At 40.0% G+C, this 25,573-nt stretch overlaps 1 protein-coding gene across 1 annotated transcript; it reads right to left on the reverse strand.

Annotated features, from left to right (window-relative positions):
- Positions 1–437: 437 nt before the first annotated feature.
- Positions 438–25,566, reverse strand: SERPINI1 (serpin family I member 1). Its single transcript, XM_072142874.1, has 9 exons — positions 25,439–25,566; positions 17,137–17,397; positions 13,141–13,371; positions 10,511–10,705; positions 8,890–9,094; positions 5,368–5,465; positions 3,510–3,596; positions 1,366–1,455; positions 438–1,031 (listed from the first exon to the last, which is right to left on the reverse strand). Exons 2-9 carry the CDS (start codon positions 17,384–17,386, stop codon positions 955–957), a joined length of 1,233 nt encoding a protein of 410 aa, XP_071998975.1. The 5' UTR covers positions 17,387–17,397; positions 25,439–25,566; the 3' UTR covers positions 438–954.
- Between the last annotated feature and the right edge of the window lie 7 nt (positions 25,567–25,573).

Raw genomic sequence — 25,573 nt, forward strand, 5'->3', positions numbered from 1 at the left:
TGCTCTGGCACCAGCTCACCCTGAGCTGGTGCCATGTATATGTGTCTAAACCTACCACTTGTAAGTGGTAGGTTTCCTTTAACAACCTATCAATAAAACCAGTGTTCCATACTGCAAATTGTGGATGTTAATCACATAGCATTATCACATCCAAAGGTCTCATGCTAGTAAGACAGTTAGTACTGACAAGATGTGAGGTATTAGATTCTGTGATTGTAAATGCCATTTTTCCCGCTAGCCCCGCCCTGAAGTTGTTGCGGGTCCCTCCAGCGCAGTGTATTTACCCAAACTATTTTCTGTCTTGTATTTTTTAGCATAATAATATTTGTATGCTTTCTGATGACAAAAACTGTGGTCGAAGTCTGGCTATTTTTTGTGTAGGACATGTATATAATTACAATAACAATTCCACGAAATAAGGAAACTACAGACATGGCCATATTTCCAAAACATCCACTTTATAGCACAAAAGAAATGCACATATTGCACGGGCATTGGCTGTGTATAATGAAACAGGTAATTACACAGATGCTCTAAAATGAAAAATATATTTCCACATGTACAACTTTATTTGGCAGGCGATCACAACAAACACAAACAGAAATGTAATACTGGAGGAGAATTGCCTACATGTAGGGTTTCCACAGGTTTCTATGATACAACAATCATCTGCAATTGCCACATAGAGACCCTAATATACAGTGCACTGACAGAAATGTATTCACCACGATTTACCAAGACTGGGCCTTCATCTTCACATTGGTGTTCAGCTTTCCTCTATATAAAATATATAAAAGCCCTACAAGCAATTAACTTACCGTTTAATACATATAATCCTGGAAGAGGTTCAAACAAAAGAGGAAAACATTTATACAACAAACATCAATTATATTATTTGCAAACAATGTGCTTATATATTATTTTCCTTTTGTATGCATTCACGTATGTATCGGACTAGAGTTCTTCAAAATTATGACCACCAAAATTCAGAGCCTCTGGGTGCATGACTCTTCCCATAAACAAGACACAGCCTAAAATAGAAGCAAAACCAGATTACAATAGATTTGTAGGGCATGCCGCGTCTCATTTTGCTAAATGTTATCAAGCAAGAGCTGGGAAGCAGTGATAAACATGCAGAACAGCTCCCGGAAAGAAGGTTACATAACCACTGGAACAAGCTTGTATGATCACTAGCGATAGAAAAACAAATACAGGACAAAACTGCTCTGGAGGCGATGGGAGAGGAGCCGGAGTACAGATACCTTCACTACGGATGAAAGAGCCACATCAAGTAGCAGGAATGGCAGCGAGAGTCGTAGCCTACACTATGGCACAAGTCACATGAAATGCATGAAGACAACTTACCAGTTTTGCGGTTTCTAATCAAGAAGAAGAATGGGTGGTCAAAAAAGACCTGGGGGTACAGTACTGCCATCCGACTATTGGCAGTCATTCCTACAGATAGACAACAAAGCACAATCACACGGCAGAAACAGACATCTGCTCAGTAATCTCTGTATCCAAGAAACAAATCAATGAACTGAGACTCAAACTTTTTTTTTTTTTTTTTAAGAAATGCAAAATTTCTGTACCCGTGGACAGGGCCTAACTTTTGTTCGTGGGAAAAACCCCTTTTATGTAAATTGGCAACCCACAAACTAAAGCCTGAAGAAAGGAGATCTATAAAAGCTGAAGATGATCTTATCCAGAAACTTATAAGCTTCCAATCCAACAGCCTGTTAGGTCTCGGCGTTGTTGCATGGTCTTTCCAATCAACCTTTATAGATTCTGGTCATCCTCAGCATCACGTCAAGGAGGTGGGGGAAGTCAAGATCTCAGTTGCAATGCTGCATTACTGCTGCATGAATCCTCTCTGTCTCAGTCTATGTATAGTAGTCCAGCAAACGTCTTCTGAATGTACGTCTCTCAGCTTCTAATTTGCATCTGCTGGACCCACAGTGAGCAAGACTTCAGAGGAGTGATGTAGTAGCAAGCTAGTGGAGGCGGAGTGAGCTTGACTTTAGGGAGATTCTCCATCTCCGTGACTTTATGCTGAGCAAGACCAGAGGGAATAAAAGTTGATTTGTAAGACAATGCAGAAACACTAAGCCTTAGCAGGTTGATAAATTAGAAGATGCTGGATGAGGCAGTAGTCCAGGCTTTATAAAAATTGCTGTCAGGTTCCCTTGAAACATTTCTAATTATTTTTTAGAATCACCTAAAAGATGGCATTTATAGTTTGTGATTAACTAAAGTTCGCGCTACCTTATCTGGGCGTACCCTGTGACAATATCTTTACACAGACTTTCAGAATCTCTAGTATTACTCAGGCAGCAAAGCCAAGAATTAGAGGCAGAAACTTGGCTGAAGCCTTTATTACTATTGTGTTTGACTCATATGTATCCTGCACCTGTGTGATCATGGAAGGAGTGAAGGAAAGTTTAAACAACATGACTACTAGTTGCGATGGTGAGGATTTCATACTGAAAACTTTCAGAACTTTAGATTACAGCACATTTACTTCATATATCTGAAAACAAGCTACATTTTATGCCTTCCCATATTACACTTCAGTGACAAAAATTATCGTTATAAAATTTTTTCGTGGCTTCAGTGAATATTTTAATAATTTACATTTTGAAATGTAACCTTTATTCAGCTTTAATAAAAGAAAGGATAATTCTGGTTTCTCAGTTTTGATGTTGATGCCACAACACTTCTCCAGAAAAAAAAAAAAACCCTAAACCAAATGATTCATCAGAAAATGTGTATCAGTGTTCCAGTTCATCATCAACACTGAACAGCGTTACTCAAGCCTGTGTTCCCCATAGTCAGAAGAGGGAGCAGTCAGTATATGGACAGGGCGATTTCCCTTAAAAAAAAGTTTTATAAAATATGCCAATGAGTTGGAGGCACTCATGTCATCTGTGTATCTCCTGGTTCCGGGGCTGATAATATTTTCATGCCTCGATTCTACTTATCACCCAAGCCAGGAAGTGCCCAGGCGACACATTCCGACTCATTAGCATATTTTATAAAACTTTTTTTAGGGAAAAAAGAAATAAAAAAGCCCTGTCCCTGAATAAAAATGGTATAGGAAAGATTACCTCTTGATGAGTAAATACATTATAGGATCTTCTGATTTTAGTAACTTCTGAGCTTTAGTATCGTAGAGCTCCATCTTCAGATTACTAAAATATGCTAACAAACAGTGCTGTATAGTAAGCACATCTAACATACTGTCCATTGCTGCTCCACAGAGACACGTGAGCATACAGAGCGCCTTCAGGTCCTGTGCATCTCCTTATTGGAAAATCATAGAATGCTGCAGGCCAGCAGATCACAATGTTCATAATGCAGAAACCAATGGAAAACACATACTATAAATACAATAAAATCCTATAAACACATCCTCTATTATTTCAACAGAAAGAACATAAAACTAACAATACAACATTGTACATGAGCAGAATAGATTTAACATTTCATCCCATGATTTTATACTCTACCAGAGGCAGCGGCGGCTTCAGATCCCTCTTCATTAATCTCCAGATAAGACTTGTGAACGGCTTTATCAACGTAAAGATCCTTGTTTGCTGCACACAATACAGATTGGTTACAGGAATGAATAGTTGTATTCAGATGTGCAGTAATGCATTTTACGGACAATACAAATCTACCGCAAGGCTGAAAAATGGAACATGTATAGCATTAGATAAAAGGTAATATCTAAGGGCTGGAAGAGCTTACACTGACCAGGTCACATAGATGACCAGACTGATCAGGTCCCATGCCTTGATCAGGTCCTGGGTAAGATGGCACTCATCCCTGGTGAATGAAAGATTCTTATACATCTGCTAAGGACTTTCAAATTCCAAGTTTGAATATACAGGCGGTCCCCGGGTTACGTACAAAATAGGTTCTGCAGGTTTGTTCTTAAAATGAATTTGTATGCAAGTTGGAACTGTATACTTTATTATTGTAACCCCAGACAATTTTTTTAGTCTCTGACAACTAGATTTTAAAAATGTTGGATTTTCATAAGAACCAGGATTAACAATAAAGCTTAAATGCAGATACATTAGATAACTGTTATACTGTAGCCTTGGGCTTCAATAAACAGCTACTGGAAAATTACTAACATCCAGAGGTCCGTTAGTAACTAGGGGTCTTCTGTAAGTCGGGTGTTCTTAAGTAGGGAACGGCCTGTACATGGTGTAATAATGAATAAATATCAGGCATATCCCTTAATTCCACTCAACAAGTGGAGCACACAGAAAACACACCAAACTAATAAAAATGTATAAAGGAACCAACAACTCAAACAAAAACATGCCAGTTAATTGTCTATTACATCCATCCAAACACATAAAAGTGAAAATAGCAGACAGGGCCTAACACATTACAGGTCTCTGTAGGGGACACCCAGAATCACCATATAATAAATGGTAAATGGGCAACACCTAGCAAAAATACAAAAGGCTACAAGATAAAGACCAAAAGTACAATGTAACCATGACCCATTTAAATCATTGTGCTCCATCGTATGATGCACCCACTGCCCCAGAGGCTGAGATGGATATACTAAGTCTCAATTACGAGCCTTGATACATCCCCCCCCCCACCAAATTAGGTATAGCCTCCCATCCTCCCAGTAATCAATCACCTCCTCCCAGTCCTATTGAAGCAGAAGCCTGCACATGTTTTGCCGAGCTGCTTCATCAAGAGTTAACTTGTCGCCTTTAATTTTCCCTTTCATGTTCTACCTTATATTATATTGCATTTTGATAATTGTTATTTAAAAATAGATATATAGATTTGGTAGCTTTTCTCCTTTTTTTAATTTTCTGTAGATTGGTAGTAAAAAAAGTGTAATAAGATAAAATACCACTGAACTTCAGGAGGACATGTTGTGTAGGCACAATTAATGTAATTTTTAGGTTTTTACAGCCAGTCTGTGCTTGTGCGCTAAATATAAACCGGACAGGCAGATGTCAGGCCTGGGAGGCTGAGGTTTCTTCTAATTAACAAGACTATGTAATAGATCTCTTCCATGTCTGATAAAATCATAGTAATAAAGCTCCTGCTCATATTACATGTTGGGTACAGCCGGTAGAAGCAGTGGATACATTAGCACAATTTGATACTACCGGCCTGGCAATGCTTACATTCATACAGCCAAAATACTTTAATTGTATATTCAGGAGAATCTTCCCTGCAACATGTGGGCTGTGAGAAGCCTGTGTGCGGATTACCCCAATGCATTATTAATGGGCTGCCAGTGCAATATAATAAATAAAAAAGATAAATATGCGCAATAAAGTATTCCAACAGCCGGAGCTGGAAACTGGAAGAGCGGTATCATACCGGATATTGCAGACAGATCAGCTTGTCTACCGAATATCTCTACGATGCCAAGCCTTGACAGAACATCCTTCAGATCAACCGTTTCTTCCACTTTGAACCTATAAAACAGGTTATTTAAGATTAAAGCAGTTTTTCAAAATAAAAAGGTTTATTCTGTAGTAGAGATGACTGGAACAACATCAGGAAATTGAATGCAATAGAACCTCTCAACGGGATCGCAATGATCCTATCTATCCACTATACCCGTAAAATGTCTTTCAAGCCATGTGAATAACATGACAAGCCAATTATACTGCAGTGTGGACCTGTCATCTGGCCCCAGCTTATATCACATTTGCTTTATTCTACTGTATAGTGCAAGGAACAGAAAACTATAGAAATGAAGGTTGAAAGCACGAACAAGGTTCTTGTGGCACTCAAGCCACAAACAACAAAAAATATACTATGGGGGAAGTAAAAAATATCTTTTTGCTTTGTATACAAAGTACCCAACAAGGCTCAACATCTTAGAACAGATGTGGACATTGTACAGCCCACCGGCAACATCCAGGGCTCTGACTGGCCCGTATGAGCTTACCTACCTGACCACCCACCCTTGCATGCTGATCATCGCAGGTATGCGGACCCACAGAGAGTGGGGCCCACAGCTGTCACTGCATCAGAGCAGGGAGTAATACACTCACTGTTCTGCCACGTTTTTTTTTTCTTCAAACCTGTATATTCCCAACTACAGAGTGAACATAAATGCTGCAATGACAATACCATCACAACTTCTGGATGTCAGATATTTGTGGAAACTGCAGCACTTCACTAATACAATAAACGGTTCCACCGATAAGTTGTAAATTTTGCAACACCATAGATCATTCAGACAGTAAAATAAACAATGAAATTGCGAGAGGGCAGTGGAGTGAAATAACTCAGTGCTACCACAATAAGAAAGAGTCACATCATAGCCCTGCTTTTCTCTTGTTCAGGTTTTTCTGCTTGAATGCATTTAGTTCTTTCTCAGCAGGTGTTGGTAAGCCACGCTTCAGACTCCTCAATTTCCCCAACTCCACCAAAATGCTCATGGAATACTGGCAGGAAAACAGGACTGTGCAGTCCATCCCAGTGACCTAATTTTGAAGCTTTTATCCTACAGATCAGAGGAATTAAGTATGTGCATAAAGTGTAGAACACATTCATGTATACTAAAAGCCTAGTTCAGGGGGTGCACAACCTGTGCCGACAGGCCACATGCAGCCGATCAAGCCACGAGTCCAATGAAAGCATTTATTGGAGTCCTTACAGCCACTCTGCTCTGTGTCATGACTGGTTGTATGCCTTTGGTTTAGGACACTGAGCAGAACAGTTAAGGAGTGCAGGAGTGGACCCACAAGTGGTAAGTACTTGTCAGCTGTACCTTTAAGGTACTGCACTGCTCCAGGTCCTGGAAAACCAGTGTGGGACACAGAGCTGGGTGGCGTGTGGAGGAGAGAAGCTGCTGCTGTGTGGTGTAGGGAGGAGAAGAGGAACCAGGAAAGGAGTGTATTGTTTTTTTTTGTCTGCTCTGAGGTCCACACTATTGTCTAACTCTGCACTGAGCCAAAACAAGCAGTTCTCTAACACTCATTATCTATCTGCTACTGTTTGCCTGCTAGCAGGGCTTTTACCTTGTCCCCCTGGCTTTGTTTATATTGGTTGCCATGGGAATACGTATCTGTAGGAGAATATCAGTCATGATAATAGTTGGCAAAAGAAAAACTTTAGGACCTAGAGTGATGTCACAAGCATGTGGCTGATCACATGCTTTAGGTCTTCCAATCACAAGGAGGAAGTCTTTGTATATTGGCATGTAGCAAAAATGCATATGCATAAAAGTTTGAATGCACAAATACGGACAGACCCCAGGCTCCCCATCAGATCTAAAGACTGGCACCAGATCCTGCACACGCAGCACAGGGTAAATACAGGGAAACCTCTTTGCACAGAAATAAGGTGGTCTGCAGATAGGGGGCAGGTTCCATTGAGTATAGGTCTGGGAGTGTAACAATTTTAAATGTAGATTTTAGAATGAAGGAGGCCATGGATAATATGGATGTACTGTATGCATGTTTGATTAAGTGTTCCTTTTTTAATCATGCTTCATGTTGATGGTAGATTCTGCAAAAAGCTGAATTGAGTGATTAGTTATTACAGGGCATTGGACAAGATTGAAAGACTGGAGTGTAAATTCTGGATCTTTGTACACTTCCAAAATGTAGATCGGTACCCAGGTCAGTTGTTTCTGAATAAAAAGCTTCTTCCCGCCTCTCCTTATTGTGCAGAAAATGTATGGGTCATAAAAATGGATTTTAAAAAATCCACATTGGAAAGTCATTTTCACTTTAATCCAAATATTCAGTAGAAATAGTTATTTTAAAACTTGGAGAAATTGGTTCTCTTAATGTCTGGTAGACAAGGATTAAGCCAAACAGAACTTATCACTCTCGTGCCGTGGCTTTTCATTCTCGGTGGACATTATCTGTATTCTGCACTTCATAGTTTGCCTCCTCTAGCCTGTAGATATAAATATTTATAACTGTTTATTTAGTGCTTTGATAAAATTTCATACCGCTCCTGCATTTTAAATCAGAAGCCGGCACAGAGAGATCCAGCTCTTAATCTCACAAAGCTAAGTAGGGAAATTACAGAATCACTCCATCAAATTTCAATCTTGCTAACCTACAGTATCCCATAGATCACAATGAAATAAAGCCAAAACCGAAATGAACTTTTTCCAACCAAGAACAGAATTGATTTTTAATGTATTTTATTCAGATATTGTTGTAAATTAGTTTCACTACAGAAACCCTGATCAGAGAGGAAACTTGAATTAGGCAACGTCAGGTTTAGCAGAACATCTAAATGATTAGCTGGGTTATATCCACTGTGGAAAGAGAAGACAAGACTATACCAATTCTATAATGGAGAGTAGAATCAAGACAGTTTATATGGTAGATCTATATAATGTAACGAATTGTTAAGCGTTCCCCTGGAGCACACAAAGAATTTTTGTTTATTAAATTATAGTTTTAATTGCAATATGCGATTAGGAAAGGAGGAATTAAATTGAGAAATTATTTGGATATCTTTATTTCTCGCGTGTACGGGCACATTTTCTATGCTCAGTGATTAACCAAGCAATTACCTGCAGTTTACGTATTAATTCTTAGACCACAACTAAAAACATGATACAAGTCAAATTTATCATCGCAATAAGAAGATGCAATTTTTACTATCCAACGTTACTTATGTTCATAGAACTCATGAACACAACTAGGTAGATAGGTTAGAAAAAGGTTAAAAACAAATCTCAAGCTACTAAACATGTAATAAATAAACATGGCAACCAAAACGTGTGTTCAAGAGTTATAAATCTACTGCCCATAGGGCCCTCATCATACAAGGTGCCATGCAATGATAAAGAAGAGGATCATATCTGATCAGAAACATCATTTTCCTAGATCAATTCCATCCAAAAGAAGTTTCAAGTCTTACCTTGGTAGATAAACCTCCACCTTCTGCTTTTTTACAGAATTAGCCCATTCATCAATTAGTGAAGCTTTGACCAGAGGCTCAAGTGTTGCCAAAGGAACCTCCTGCCTGGACAGGAGCAGCATAAGACTCAGCTCATCTCCTTCATATGGCATTTCCAGGACTTGATAAACTCCACCAGCCTCATTAGATCCATCAGTAAACTCTCCTGCACACAAATAGGAAAATGAAATCATAGAGTATTGTATATTAGTCATTAAAATAGTGGTTTCTAAAAAAAGGTATATATTATCCAGCTCCATGAATCTAAGTTTTATTCTAGTTTACTAAAAATAGTTTATTCCAGCCAAAGGGCACGTCTACTTAACTTTATAAACCCATCACTATGTACATTGTACTGTATTGTATATGAACCGACAGTCTACCACTGACCTTTTTGTTTTATAACAATAGAGTATTTAGAGAGGGTTTCCTATATAATAACACAAGAATGAGTCAATTTATACTTGGTTGATGTCCTTTCTTAGAGCCCTGGATGACAAAAAAAAAAAAAAAAAAAAAAAAAAAAGCTTGGGATTAGCGGGGATCCAAGTTGTCAGATCGCCACCAATCAAAAAGGGGAGGAGCCCACGTGTTCAAAGCCTGTTTACGTGCAAGGAAGACATTTTTAAAAATGAATATACTACACAAGTCCATAGTATCAGAAGGAAGAGGTTTCCAAAACCAAGAAGGATCATCAGCTTTATTAAATAATAATTCAAATCCATAGGGAATGGGACAACTGTGGATTCCGAGCTGTGGATCACAAATTTGTGGATTTTGCAGTTAACAATACTGAAAAGTAATATATCAAGGAGAGCCCTGAAGTTAGTTATTGCTTCTTTTTAATATTTATAATATGTGTCACTTCAAGAGTGATATATACATCTTCACATTTCTTCTAGTGATGTAAGGGGAAGCATGTCCAGGGCAGTTCTCTCTACAGTGTATAATAGTTGGCACAGAAATGGCTACAAAATATATTCATTCATAAACCATCAGGAAGTGGACAGGTATCAGAGACCGCAGCTGTGTCACTGGAAACATGGAGACGGTTTATCTGAACTAGACATATCGGAATAAAAGGGAACTGTAGAGTAAGAGGCAGAGGTGACACTTCACAATTCAGCAAAATCCCAAGATCAACTTCTAGAGAGACTGCGAAATCAAAGTTGTTTTCCAAAACCTCAACAAGGACAAGCAAATTAAAGTGCAAATCTCTGCAATCGATATCTGACAACTAAGAGGCTAATAAATAAAAGTTAGGTTGGGTAAATGCTTGGGACAATTCTTATACTGTCCAACAGAAAAATCGATAATTGGAGTATTTCTAATTATTCGTAATAGGTCAAAATGCTTAGGAGTCAGATTTGTAGAACAGAAAAAGAACAGATGGTTTCATCATTGCAATCTGTCTAAAAAGTATTAAAAAAGGTCGAAATCCGCTTCAAAAGATTATTATGGCAAATAAATGGCACCAATGTCATCAGTAATGACAATAAGTGGCAAATAATTTCCTGCATCTAAAGTTAACACTAGGCAGCATGTACGTATTACAGCAATAAGTATTATTTATTTATCGTACCATAGTAAAATTCTCCTTTCTGATACATCATCGGGATCTGCACTTCACTCTCATCATCTTTCGTGAAGGAAAAGGTTCTGGTGTTCTCGGGTCTGAACTGCGATTTCCAGTTCCCCTTAAAATAGATGGCATTGACCAGAGCCAGCTTTGTTAATTCGGTGAAGTCTTCAGACAAGAACATATTCTGAATCCGATCTGAGGAAACAGATCAACGAGGGAACATAGAAGTGTAGCAAGAGGAAGAACATTCCAGGTCTACCATGTTATTATTCATGATATATAGGCTTTGGCATTTTGGAGCAGGATTTCTGGGTAGGACACCAAGCAGAGTCCTGGTTACTCTGCTCACACATGTTGGTTCACTTCTCAGAGTCCTGTGGGTTTACTTATCTTTTAACTCAGAAGTCCTACTCCAAGTCCTGTAGACCACAGCTAATTTTCCCCTCTATAACATGCAGTTATACAATAGGACCATACAATAGGTTTGGGTTAAAGTGTCCCGTTCCTCACATAAGCTTTAGCCCTGTAAGTTTATACCATCAGAATTTTTAAAAAGGGGTTGTCCACTTTCAGCAAATAATTGAGTCAGTTTAAAGAAAAGGTATACAATTTGCCAATATACTTTCTGTATCAATTCCTCACAGCTTTCAAGATCTCTGCTTGCTGTATTTCTATAGAAAGCTTCTATTTTTACTCCAGTGGAGAGAAATCTGTCCATCGTCATGTGATGGACATGTTGGTGCCCGAGCCATTATCATTATAGAGTAATCAGAGCCGTGTGATAACAGCTCCTGCACTTGTGTGTCCATCACCATGGTCAGATTTCTATTCACTGGAGTAAAAAACATAGAAGCTTCCTATAGAAGGACAGCAAGCAGTGATCTAGAAAACCATGAGGAATTGATAAAGTATATTGGAAATTGTATAACATTTCATTACACAAACAATATCAAGTATTTGCCGAAAGTGGACAATCCCTTTAAACACTCTTGTGGATCTCTACATTGACAAACATTTCTCCTGTGTATAATAATCTTAGCCAATAACCAGTCATCTTCTATATAGAATAGCATGTGATCATAATACATTGCTTCTTTGGGATCTTCCCAAGATCACAATATGAAACTTTTCTTCCCATCATGACAGAAGTGTGTCAAGGAACTTATCCCGCCTCAGCAGATTTCCTGGTCTGTGGACTCTAGTCACTGACCTGCATCTCACAAAAGTCAAGGACCTCTTCCACTGAGGAATTTAAAAGACATTTCTGTCAGTCTGACAGATGAAAATGTTAACCAGTTCCCCACCAGTCTCTTATCTATGTGACCAATGTGGTGGAAAACATGGTAATCCTGTCCTGCAGGCATGTCTCGCTGCCGTCCTATATCTAGAAGGTTGTCTGTTTGTGGTCTTGAAGCTTCTGCTGGTAATGTCACAGATCCAAAAATAAAAAGAAGCAGAAATGTAATACCAAACGTGGGAGGCACATTACTCCTGCAACATGGCCTTTTACTAGGAGAAAAGAAAGAAGAGAGCTTGTACATTTCACAACCATTGCTTATCCTCCCCAGTACCGCAGGGCCTCACTCAAATAGTGTTTTCTCCCCCCATCAGTTTCTGTGGGCTCACACATTCAACTGTGCCCGGGCTGCAAGTTTGCAACTCGGGCAGTCTTTTCTAGAGTCATTGGAGTGAGATGACTTCAGACAGATGAAACATGGCTTTCAAACTATGGTACCACACATATAACCACTGCAAGTAGCCTTGAAGAGGTTGGCCAATTAAAAGGGGTATACACACCCACACACCTGTAATCTCAAGAAACACATGTACCTATGGGAAGATAGTTACCCATAAATGTTCCAATGTTGTCCCTTAGAAAAGAGATAGCTGTCCTTGGAAACAACCACCTCGGCACTCCAGCTGTGGCGGTTGTATCCAAGGACAACAATCTTGTTTCTAAAGGAAAGTATGGCTACATTTATGGGCAATTGTCAGAGCTTACTTAAAAAAATATATATTATATATATATACACACACCAAAGTGAAGAAATGTATGTATGTATGTATGTATGTACGTACGTACGTACGTACGTACGTACGTACAAATGTCAACGCCTAAAGAATTCCCCTTTAACTACATTTCTGTTAATAAAATGGCAGCAGTTGGAGGGCCATCGATGACAAATATACCTTCCAGGACCTTAACACTGTATTCATGGATACGATCATATATCATAAGGTACCGAAAGATAGATGACATGACTCTCCATCTGCGGCCATTTTACAGCAAAGTGGCAAACCCCAATGAATACTGTCTGCTGACTATACCACAAAATGTGCCACTACACAGGAACATGGCATACAGAACAAGCATTAGTACTCCATGGGATTAAACTATTTATCATCAGTCAAGAAATGGACTTTAATGATTTCTATTTCTGCACATGGAGATATCTTATTCCACAAGGTATTATTCCAACACCTATTGCGGAATGACAATACAAAATCATGCAACCAAGTGAATAAGAGAAACCCAGTACTCCCAAGGTATCACTGACCACTGGGATTTAAAATAGCATAAGATCTGATAACAAAGTAAGCCCCCAAAACTCAATTGGATGATAACTTACTATTAGTGCGATTTTCCACCCACGTATTGATGTGATCGGCTACTATTGAACCTTGGCTGAAGTCTACATTCTCTACTTCTGCCTTGAAGTATTTTTTCATTAACTGGATGAACTTGTCACTGATACGAAATCCATTCTGTAAATATAGGGAGTTTGCAATGCTGAGCACATAAAGTCTTTCTTGAGCTGTCATCATGCTGGAAAGATCTTTTAAAAGAGAAAATTCTTCACCTTGGGGAAAAAAAAAAAAAAAAAAAGAAGAAACCACAAATGAGTATATAAGACGACACAGTACAGCAGCATGGCAAATTAAACTCCAGTGGCAGCCTATACAGATAACATGTATTGAATAGCTTCCAAGGAACAGAAACGTAGATCACAATACACTTAGAAGGAAGGCTGCGTTACAGGGAGAGATAACTGAAATACGTCCAGGGTAACGTAGTGGCTCGGCACAGAGATTTTGCAACTACTCTCATGCAAGTATCATTTTAAAATCAAGCTCTCAAAAATACTGTATCTTAATACGGTGATATAATCTACTAGAATTGAACCATGATATAAATACCTCCACAAAATTCACTAATAAAGGCTGCAACTGTCTTAACAATCGTTGTCTACCCAGGAACCTTTAAGACAGGTTAAAGCCAAACCCCAGCCATATCAGCCAGTGGATTTGAAATAACCAGAATGTATAGCATTTAGCTTAATCTGTATTTGTGTGGGTTTTTTTTTTCTAAAACCTTTGTTTCAAAAAATATATACACATCTTCTGTATACATGTATCCTTATGTTAATTTTTGGGGGAAACGTATAGGGCCGTCATGGTGGACATGAAAACCAAATTAACCTTGGGAATAGTTCAAATTTCCATATCATCCTCCTCCAATGATGGCCCCTTGTAGATCTACAAAATATCTTTAATGGTGGAATTATGGCTGCTCCATTGCCCCCACTCTTGCATTCCAGGATGAGCTCACACAGACTTCCTGCCAGCAAGCAACACATTGTGAGAAGAGTATAGCTACAAGCAGATAAGGTCTTTATCCAGGGGAGGCGAAAGTAGGCATATCAGATCTGACACTAGGTTTTGTTTGAGATGTAGCAAAGCTGAGAATGTTATATGCATCTCATCACTCATATAGCTTCTGAACATTGTACTAGTATCCAACACAATTATTCAAGGCCACTAAAAAGCCTTCCCATACACTCGGTTAGCAGATCAGAGGGATTGGGGATTTCATCCGCCATGGTGCTTCCAGAGACCTCAGAGCAGGCAAGACACGTGACAGACCTCACCACTTACCAGCATCCAATGTCACATCCCAGCCCTGCTCATCACTCCATTCGTCATTTCCAATCTAGGCAGGAAATGCCTCTCCCAAGATGGCATCTCCCCAGTGACACTGGTTGATACAGCTGGGGATGTGCTTATGAGCTTTTTAAACCCTCTCTAGTTCCTGTCCCTACAGAGGTCAAGAGGTCAACTACCATGTGGCCATCTTGGGGGGGGGGGGGGACGGTATAGAAATTATGATTAAATATACCCAGCAGGCTGTAGGGGAAAAAAAACCAAACAAAAAACAAAAACACAAGAACACACAACATCAATATGGTTCCTAACTTTCAAAATTTCCACTGTTCTGTAGCCTATAGGTACACATTAAATGTGTAGAATAGCTGTAACACTGAAATGCATAAGCTAGTGATTGGCATGGGTAAGGTCAAGGGTAGCTTTCTGCATAGCTGGCAGGAGAGCCATGCCTGTGCTGTTTGATCTGTGGATGCAGAAGTCTCAGCGTCCTATATATCTTATGCAGCGCCGATGCCGGTTCAGCTTAAGATCTGAGCCAAACCAGCGTTGGGACATATGGGGTGCTGGCTATAACTTACAGCCGACACCCCAGTGTAACAACCGCGGTCGGAGTGGGCTCTGATGATGATTGCTTGTTCATGTCCCATGTTGGAACTAGTGAAGAAGTATAAAAAAAAAAAAAAAAAAAAAAGTTTTTCGATAAAAATCAATAAAAATGCCCGTAACCCTATAACATAAGAGACAGAACACTAAAAAAAAAAAAATTATATAAATCATAACAAACCCCACATATATATTATCACCGTTACAACACATAAAATAACAGTAAATAATTATTGAACCCGCACAATGAACGCCGGTAAAAAAAAGTTAAAAACCCGCCAAAAATTATGGCTTTTACCTATTGAAGCCCACAAAAAAAATGCAATAAAAAGAGATCAAATAAACATACATACTCCAGAATGATACTGTTGCAAAGTACTATATGTCCCACAAGAAAACAAGCCATCAACCAGCTCCATAGCCAAAAAAGCAAAAAAAGTCTTGGAAGACGGCAATGCGATAATGATTTAGTGAAATGTAAGAAAAAATATTCAATTATGGTATCCTCATAATCGTACTGACCCATAGAATAAAGAGAACATTATTAGGCTATAAGGTAAAAAAAAAAAATCCAGTACAGAATTGATGCTTTTCTACTCCTGCCCTCAAAAAAAGGATTCTGTACTCAGGAGGAATTGCATAACAAAATTGTAAGATGGGTTTTCTCTTTTTATCTTTTGGAAAAGTGTACATTTTAGGTCTAAATTTCACCTCCATTTTGATGTAATTACTATGAAGATCAAGGGGTTAACAATATTCCTAAAAGCTGTTTCTGATAGTTTGAGGGGTGCAGATATGAAAATGGGTTGATTATATAATCAACGTAATGTAAAATTTCATTCAAAACAGTATTTATCCTCAAAATAGTCAATTCTGAAAATACAGAAAAAAAAAAAAAAAAAAAAAAAAAAAAAAAAAAAAAAATCGATATTCGATTTGTAAGCTGCGTGACATCAAAATAAATTACCCGGACATTGCAAAAGTCATGAAAATGTAAAGTAGACATATGGGAAATCTTATTCAGTATCTTATTTATCTGCCTGAAAACGCAATGATTGTGAATTTCGAAAATGGCTAATTTTTCAAAAAATTAATCATTTTTCTTATGTTTTTGTAAAACGCATAACTCATCAAATTTACCACTAAAATGAAGTACATGGGAGGGGAAAAAAACAAAAAAAAAAAAACAAACATACAATCTCAGAATCACTTTGATAAGTAACAGTGTTCAAAAGTTATAACCATATAAAGTGACGCAAATCCTCCTACAAGATTTCCCCTGTTCCTTATTAGTCCTTCCAGTCCAACTTTTGATTCAGCAAAACTTTCTCTGGCTCTCCGCACCTCAAGCTGTGTCATATTTCTCTGAAGGAACACTCCACAACCTACTGCCCTCAAAACACCATTTACAAAGCAAGGAAGCTGTTAATCCTTAGTGTTCACTTTATGTAACTATGTCACTGCTGGTTTCAACTACTTATTACATGTTGCATGCTCTTCTATGTGATGAAGAATGACAGGCTGGTCACTATATAGATAGTTTTTGTACATACTAGGCTGAGCTTAATGTATTTACTTGTTAGACTCTGACAGGATTTGAAAAGTTACTTCTGAGTTACTTAGAGAGAAAACACAAAGCTTCATGGGTATAGAGGTCAGCTTATTGACTCAGCTTAGGACAAAGACAGGAAGATGTTAGTCTCTGCCCACTTCACTGCTGCAGAGAAGGAATCCTGACCGGTAGATTCAGAACAGAAAATGCCTTAACTCTGAAATGAACAACTAATACCAACACAATGGTTCCATTTGTTTTGATATGGAAAATCACATATGACAAGTTGGTAAAAATCATTATGAAACCGGAGATAAAATGAATGGATAGGGCTAAGTGTGACAAAAGCAACTCATACAGGAATAGGAACTTATGTGGGTTAATGAATGCTTGGTTGGAGTTTTCCTTAACCATGTTCATTAGAAAGGTCAAAAGGTCTAATACAAAAAATATAAAAATGTTTTGTACCGTTTTTAATGTTTTATGGGCAAAACAAAAAACAATAAAAAAACCTGTGTGGACGTACCGTTCTTGAGTTTGTCATATCCCAGTGCATGTCGAATCTGTTTGAGACTGGCTCCGCGAGCGCCTAATTCCACCATTCCCACAGCAATAGCAATGCTCAGAGGTGAAAATAAGATGTTCTCCTCTTCCTTTAAGGCTCGAAGTTCATGGTAGAGTTTAACAGAGAACTCTGTAATTGTGTCATCATGGAGGCTCAGGCTAAGCACCACTGCCTGCACGGCCAGGAGTGATAGAAAGCCAAAGTGATGCATGCTGGAAAAACCTACAAAGAACAAGGATGATGGGTTACCAAGAAAGAAGGACACAAAATCACTAAAGTATTATAAAGCTTTTACTAGCAGAATGTCTGAACATATAAAGTGACTTGTTATCTCACAGCTGGCCAAATCCCGGGAGCCAGGCATATGCACTTAGAAATCTGCTCCTGATGGGCAACTTTTTCGATATTGAAGTATTTTTTATAAGATGATCATGAAAAACACTTCAAATGTGTTCCTGAAATAGTGTAAATGGCTCTCAAATCCCCTTGTAGTTTACCCAAGACTATGTTATACCCACACACCTTTCAGCACAAGAATAGAAAGGGAAAAACGACTAAGGAGTCTTTCATACCAGTCTGAGTGTCTAAAAAAAAAAAAAAAAAAAATAGGTCTGTATGACAAGACAATGAAAGGAGTTTTTTTTTTTTTATATATTTTTTATTTAAAAAAAATTAGTTTATTCACACTATACAGAAACAGTTGAACTGCAGTATACTGCATGAGCCAGCAGACCCACTAGGATTTAATAAAGATCCCCTTGAAACACATCAGGGTGCCCAGGGGCTCTGCACATCACCATCCCAATGGCTAGGTTTTTCTGACATTTACACCTATGCTCACTGTCACTATTGACTGCTGGGCAGAGCTTCTATCACTGGTGGTGTAGAGGACGGGTATATTGGTAGAAACTAGAAGCACATTATAGTTACAGTAACAAAGACTGTTCTAAAAGAAGCTATGTGGAGGTGGTGGGCATAGCTCCCAACCGTCCCGATTTTGACGGGACTTTCCCGTTTTTCTTACCTCTGCCCCGTGTCACGGGCAGCTATGAGATTGTCACGGATTCTCCCCCCAGGTCCCGCTGTGTCCCGGCGCTGTGTCCCCATAGTAAATACTTTGAAAGTCTGAACTCACAGTACAGAATGGCTTCTACAGACATCGGGAGGGAATCCTTTTCAGAGAAGTGTCGGGCTTAGCGGAGAGCAGGGACCACGTCATCAGGTCAGATCAGTATCTCTCCATATATGGTCTCCAGGGCTTCCCCAGACACAAGTTCTTTATATAAAAGTTTTGGCCAGGGTGAGATTCGAACCTGGGACCCTCTGCACCATAGACAGGAGCTTAACTAACTGAGCTATAAGCCCAGTGATACAGAGCTGAGGATTTCTGGTAACTAAGAAGTGTTATCTGCCACTGTTACACTGTGACACAGACTAATGCACTGATATATAGAGAGGGATCTTCTCAGAGATTATTATTGTAATTATTGAGACTATTATTATTATTATGGAGATTATTATTATTATTGAGATGATTATTATTATTTTTACTATTAATAGTCTCAATAATTACAATAATCTGAGAAGATCCCTCCCTATATACCAAGGCAGTATATAGTCATAGTTCTTAGTTACCAAAATTCTACACCTTGTTAATCACTGAGATTATAGCTCAGTTAGTTGAGGCGCTGTGTTATTATTGTACATGGACACTGCAGGTTCTGGGTTCAAATCCCAATGAGGATAATTTTTTTTTTTTATTGAGATGATTTTTATTATTTTAATATGGCTAAAATTTGGGGCGTGGCCAGGGAGTGCCGCCATTTTGTCCCTCTTTCCTTTTCACAAATGTTGGGAGGTATGGTGGTGGGTATTAAATATGCATCTTCCTTCCTTGATTATAGTAAAACTTGTTACGGACTTCATAAAAAGGGCTGGCAGGTCACAACAAGATAGCCCTCAGATGATGGGACTACACAGATCAAGAGAAATGGTGCTATTGGCGCACTTGCCGCTAGATAAAAATAATTTTGAGATGACAAACACATTCTCTAACCTCAGATTACAATGGCTGAAAAAACACACAACGTGTTGCTGCACATCACAATTTGCACTTCTTATGAGTGTTTTTCAGCAGCAGAATTGACCAGATGTGACAAAAAACACAAACAAAACGTCTGCCTGTTGGATGATGTAGTCAGAGAGGTTTTCATCAGCCTATGTCTATGCCTCACGGCCATTGCTGTGCAGATGGAGAAGCTGATGTGCTGCCAAGCAGTATATGACAAGTGATAAGCATATATAAGGGGCTGCGTGGTATAGCTGGCACTTTATACTGGACTAGCGGTGTGTGCTGGGAACCGCACGATAGATAGATAGATAGATATAGATATTCTTGGTAACTTCATGTTTTAAAGACAAACCAGAATATGATTAGCATCGCCATCACATCACAGAATTTCCTACAGTAAGGCACAGGCACTGGCAGCGCCTATATACTGCCCACTACCAGCGTGATGACATGACACAGCAGATGGGGCCATTTGAGAAGTGTGTATTTTAGCTTTAGAAAATAATCTTGTGTGTTCCAGCATTAGTGCCCGGGCAGCTTAGACCTTCATTATTCTTTATTGGTCTATATAATTTCACAGCGTTTACTCTGTGGAAAACAAACAAACACTCTCCCTCCAGACGTAATCGCAGAGAGAAAAGATAAGTGCAGTGCCAGGTGTAAATGTATAGTACTATTTACCACCGGGTATACACTGTGTACATTACACTTACAGGATGCACACAAAAAAAAAACAAAGCCAGAAGAGCAACTTATCTAAACATGTGGCATGCCCTGTTCCATCACCGGTTTGGAAAAAGCTTTGTAACATCCTCTATAGGAATGGTGGCAAATGTATGGCACAGGAGCAGGAGACGGCACACAGGCGCCCCAGCACAGAGATCACTAGACAGGATGCAAGTCCTCCTCCTGGATGTGACACCTATTCTTCCTGCAGTCCCAGACAGCCCAGTAATAAGGTGCGGAGAGGGTTGTAATTATTGGCGCACTTGCCCTGGGGCCCATAAGGATTCTCCAGCCGGCTTGTGGCTCACATCAGCGGCTGCGGACGCATGCATGGGGCCTCAGTTTAGCCAGTTCCAGAAGTAGTGGTCTCCCATGACTGTGCCGATCATCCCTGTGAAACCCAAGTTTGTTTACATAAGAAATTCTACAGACTGAAGGTACATACAGATGGCCGTTCTGCAATATATACCACATGTCCTATATTTTGCCACATTTGCAGCATGGTTGCCCATCTGTCTATGGAGGAAGAAGGGGTGAAGAGTGCCTATCCCTCTCCTCCCCGCCCCTGCACTTGCCCAGGATCCGGTCTGGGGAAGCACATGGCCATCGAAATGAACCCCAACTGCTAGAAGTGTGTGTAACTAGCAAGAGAGTCTATGCAGCTTTGTAGATGCATTAGTCACCTGCAGAGAACAGTGAGTAGAAGGGCTCTCTTGTTCCTCATTAAACCCTCAAACCCAGTCTGTGGTTCTGCATAACTTTGTTTATCTGCATTTCAAGCTGTGGCATACACTCCTCTACACCACCTCTCCGCCACCCCTAGCCTTTGCTCTCCACAAACTATTGACCCTTAGCATTTACACAGTACAGACTATACAAATCACGTAACCATTTCACTGTTTGTTTCTACTACTTATTCCATGCTCCATCAAGTTATGAAAGCTGAAATGATATTCCCTGAATAGATTCTGCAGAACACAGTAAATTTACAGATATGAATCTCAATGAATTTGCTGCAAAGTTAATTCACGAGAAAACACAAGGCATCATGGAACTATGGACAGAATGTAACTGCCTCAGCTCAAGGTAGATACAGGTGGAGGTTAGTCTCCACCCAATTCAACACCACTAAGAATGATATTTTGCAAGGAGACGAGGGCAAATGGAGACGAGGGCAAATGGAGACGAGGGCAAATGGAGACGAGGGCAAAGTAAGGTTTGTTTTGAATCAAAGATAACAATTCGGTAAAAGTTATGGACCTGCAGTTACAATTTAAAAAGTTTTTATAACACTGGTGCAAGTTTTATACACCCATATATATGATAGGTGCCACCCATCCAGAGCGATATGGTGCATTAATAATAATAAATAATCTTTATGTATATAGCACCATCATATTCCGTAGCGCTTTACAAATCACAGGGGACATATACAAAAATAATACTACATTACAGAGTACAAACAGTCACATGAAACAATAGGAATGAGGGCCCTGCTACCAAGAGGTTGCATTCTGCAATCACTGCTTTTAGCACCTGTAAATGTTGGAAGCCCCTGACAAAATCTGAATATATTTTCAGAAGCCTATAAGAAAGCACAGAGCATCATAGGAGACAATCTGAATATGTAGATCGCCATTGTGTCCTGTAATATTGGTAACAGACTAGAGAAACACAAGATGAGGAAACAGCCGATATGTCTTACAAGTGTTCATGCATTTTTAATGCTGTCAGAACAGTAAGCATGTAGTAAATTGGAAGCAACAACGACAGAAGAACTGTGACAACAGCAAAGTTGTCACTTGATGGAACGTCCACAGCACTCGCTTTCGAAACGCTGCATTACTCTGCTGCTGCTGAGCAGCATTATTCTTATTAGATATGACAGGACCACACTACAAGGAGGGAAAGCATCGGTAAATGCAGAATTCCTCCATCGCTGCAACATTAATTCCTGGTTACACGCCAGGTTATCTGTATTCCTGTTTTATCATTTATTATTCCAAAGCCTGAAGCAGTGACAAAGTGACAAGGCAGGAGACTGTGTACGGTAGATGAGGGCAAAGCCGTCCGGGAGGATTCCTATCATACGACATGAGCGGCAGCTATGTCTATTAAACTGCTTAGGGAAGTATTTCATGTATAATGTGCAGCTGAAGGAAGAAACAAAAAGAAAAACTATAGAAAATGATATAATACGCAGATTTTCATTTGCAGTTACTCCATGAATCACTTCCTGACATAAACATTAAAAAAGTTGCCCAAATCTCTACACACCAAAAATGATGTTAGGTCCAATGCCCATACTGCGGCACGGCTGGAGTCCACGCGGCAGAAAATGTGTAGTTCTCCGTAAGCACCAGCTGCAATAGTCTGTTTCTGTGGCGGTTTTATACCAGCTTTTTCCTGCGACGGGATGGGTAAATCGTAACCTTTGTGCTACAAAAGCCACATGTTGCATTAAAGTGGTGTGCTAATGAAATGCTATCCCGTTAGTGGAGCTTTTTTTCATTCCAAAGTGGAATATGGCTGCAGCACTTTTTGCACTTAAAATACCAAAAGCAAAAAAAAAAAGTGTGCAAAAATAGTCCTAAAAAATTTTTTTTGTTAGGCACCTTCCATACTTACGTTGCAGATCACTTTAAAGTCTGATCAGGGAGCGATCAGGGTCAGTGAAAAATTGACATTTTGCATCAGTTTCAATCAGTTTTCTGTTCAGTGTCTGTTTTCAAGCGCAATTTCAATGCGTTTTTCACAAGCAGATAACACGCGTGAAAAAGGACTCAGGACTGAGGTCTATCTTTACTATGGCAATTGATGCTTGAAAAAATACATTGCACTTATATGCGTCTCAGAGTGCGATGCGTTTTTGATGCGTCTCCATAGACTTGTATGGTGCGTTTTTCACGCACGTGACTTGCAAAAGTAGAGCATGCAGAGATTTAAACGCGTGTAAAGTCTGAAAAAGCCCATTGATTACAATGGGTCAGAGTGCAATGCAAGTTCTGCACGTCAAAAGCACGCGCAGAAAACGCGCGTGAAAAACGCAAGTGTGGAAGGGGCCTTAGGCCTGCCAGTTGTAAAGTCACTGTTACAATAAACCTGCAGTAATACAGGAAAAATGCCACATCACAGGGGGCCACCAACTTACCTTCTGCTCTCAGCATGATCCACCAACTCAACAGAAATAAGACACCGCTGCGGTGACAGTCTACATGACAATGACAACTTTCAAGAAAAGCAAGTTTTTTTTTTGCCAACATGATGATAATCATTGGTTGTGAAGAATAGAAACCTCATGGCGTTCACATATCCATCCCACCCCTTTTATCCCCAATTACACAATGGACTAGACTCTTGGCATTGTGCCATCTACTTGGCATTGTACTGCCTGGCAGAAAACATTATTGTGAATATAATCCATTATTAGGTCTCAACATATCGTTTGTGGCTGCACAATAACTGCAGACATAAATGAAAGCTATATAGTGCCATGTCCGCACACTGGCAATGTTGGGCAATGTCATGTGTCACTTGCCATGTAGCTCTTCACATTCGCCTATAATAACCTTCTATGTAGTGATGGACCTGCATTAAGCGTTAGCCTATTGCATTGATGACGAACCTTTTAAACACTGAGTGACAAAAATACAACCAAAATGCACTTCTATCACAAAGTGCCAACACGACAATGTAAACAATAACTTATTGCTACCTGCTCCATCACAACTTCAATCATATCAGCGCCCCGAGGACACCAATACAGTAGAAAGAAGAGAGCACCTTGGAGATTACCTCCAAGGACCCCTGAACAGAACGAATCTCATGTAGCCCTGGCAGTCAAGGATGTGTTGCTCTATGCATTGCCCTACAGTATCCCCCTGTATAGTAATGGCCGGGCTCTACGCATTATCCTATAGTATCCCCCCGTATAGTAATGGACGGGCTCTACGCATTATCCTATAGTATCCCCCTATATAGTAATGGACGGGCTCTACGCATTATCCTATAGTATCCCCCCGTATAGTAATGGACGGGCTCTACGCATTATCCTATAGTATCCCCCTGTATAGTAATGGACGGGCTCTACGCATTATCCTATAGTATCCCCCTGTATAGTAATGGACGGGCTCTACGCATTATCCTATAGTATCCCCCTATATAGTAATGGACGGGCTCTACGCATTATCCTATAGTATCCCCCTATATAGTAATGGACGGGCTCTACGCATTATCCTATAGTATCCCCCTGTATAGTAATGGACGGGCTCTACGCATTATCCTATAGTATCCCCCTGTATAGTAATGGACGGGCTCTATGCATTATCCTATAGTATCCCCCTGTATAGTAATGGACGGGCTCTATGCATTATCCTATAGTATCCCCCTGTATAGTAATGGACAGGCTCTATGCATTATCCTATAGTATCCCCCTATATAGTAATGGAAGGGCTCTATGAATTATCCTATAGTATCCCCCTGTATAGTAATGGACAGGCTCTATGCATTATCCTATAGTATCCCCCTATATAGTAATGGACGGGCTCTATGAATTATCCTATAGTATCCCCCTGTATAGTAATGGACGGGCTCTATGCATTATCCTATAGTATCCCCCTATATAGTAATGGACGGGCTCTATGCATTATCATATAATATCCCCCTGTATAGTAATTGACGGGCTCCATGCATTATCCTATAGTATCCCCCTGTATAGTAATTGACAGGCTCCATGCATTATCATATAGTATCCCCCTGTATAGTAATTGACAGGCTCCATGCATTATCCTATAGTATCCCCCTGTATAGTAATGGACGGGCTCTATGCATTATCCTATAGTATCCCCCTATATAGTAATGGACGGGCTCTATTCATTAGCATATAGTATCCCCCTGTATAGTAATGGACGGGCTCTATGCATTACCCTATAGCAGTGATGGCAAACCTTTTAGAGACCGAGTGCCCAAACTACAACAAAGACCTGCTTATTTATCGCATAGTGCCAACACAGAAATGTAATTTGTGATTTATACTCCCTTCTCTGTCACAGCTTACATTGACACCAGCACCTGAGGCACCAATAAAGCAGAAAATAGTCCCTGGTACAGCTGTCACTTTATAATAGCTCTGTGCACAGCAAGTCCTGGGCTGTCTGGGACTGCAGGAAGATACCTGGACTCATCTCTGGTGATGGCCTGAGTGCCCACAGAAAGGGCTCTGAGTGCCACCTCTGGCACCAGTGCCATAGGTTAGCCATCACTGCCCTATAGTATTCCCCTGTATAGTAATAGACGGGCTGTAGGCTATGCTATCACTATCAGTGCAGGTGTCTCCCCTCTGCCATCACTATGGAGACAATAGCGCTGGATGCTGCCGGGGATGGAGATGCTGCGGCGGCCGCCAGGTAAGGGCGGACACATCCCCCGCACGTGCGCACAGCGCTCGCCTCACTCTGCGCTACACACCTCAGCTCCGGCTGATGCTGCGCCGTCTCCTCCTCCTCCAGCTGACTGCAGGACAGTTATCTATGCTCAGCCACAGCTTTCCCCATAGAGCCCACATGTTGTCATCAAATAGCCAATCCCGTCACCACCGCCCCC

The sequence above is a fragment of the Engystomops pustulosus genome, chromosome 3 (genome assembly GCF_040894005.1).
Source record: "Engystomops pustulosus chromosome 3, aEngPut4.maternal, whole genome shotgun sequence".
NCBI classification, from domain to species: domain Eukaryota; kingdom Metazoa; phylum Chordata; class Amphibia; order Anura; family Leptodactylidae; genus Engystomops; species Engystomops pustulosus.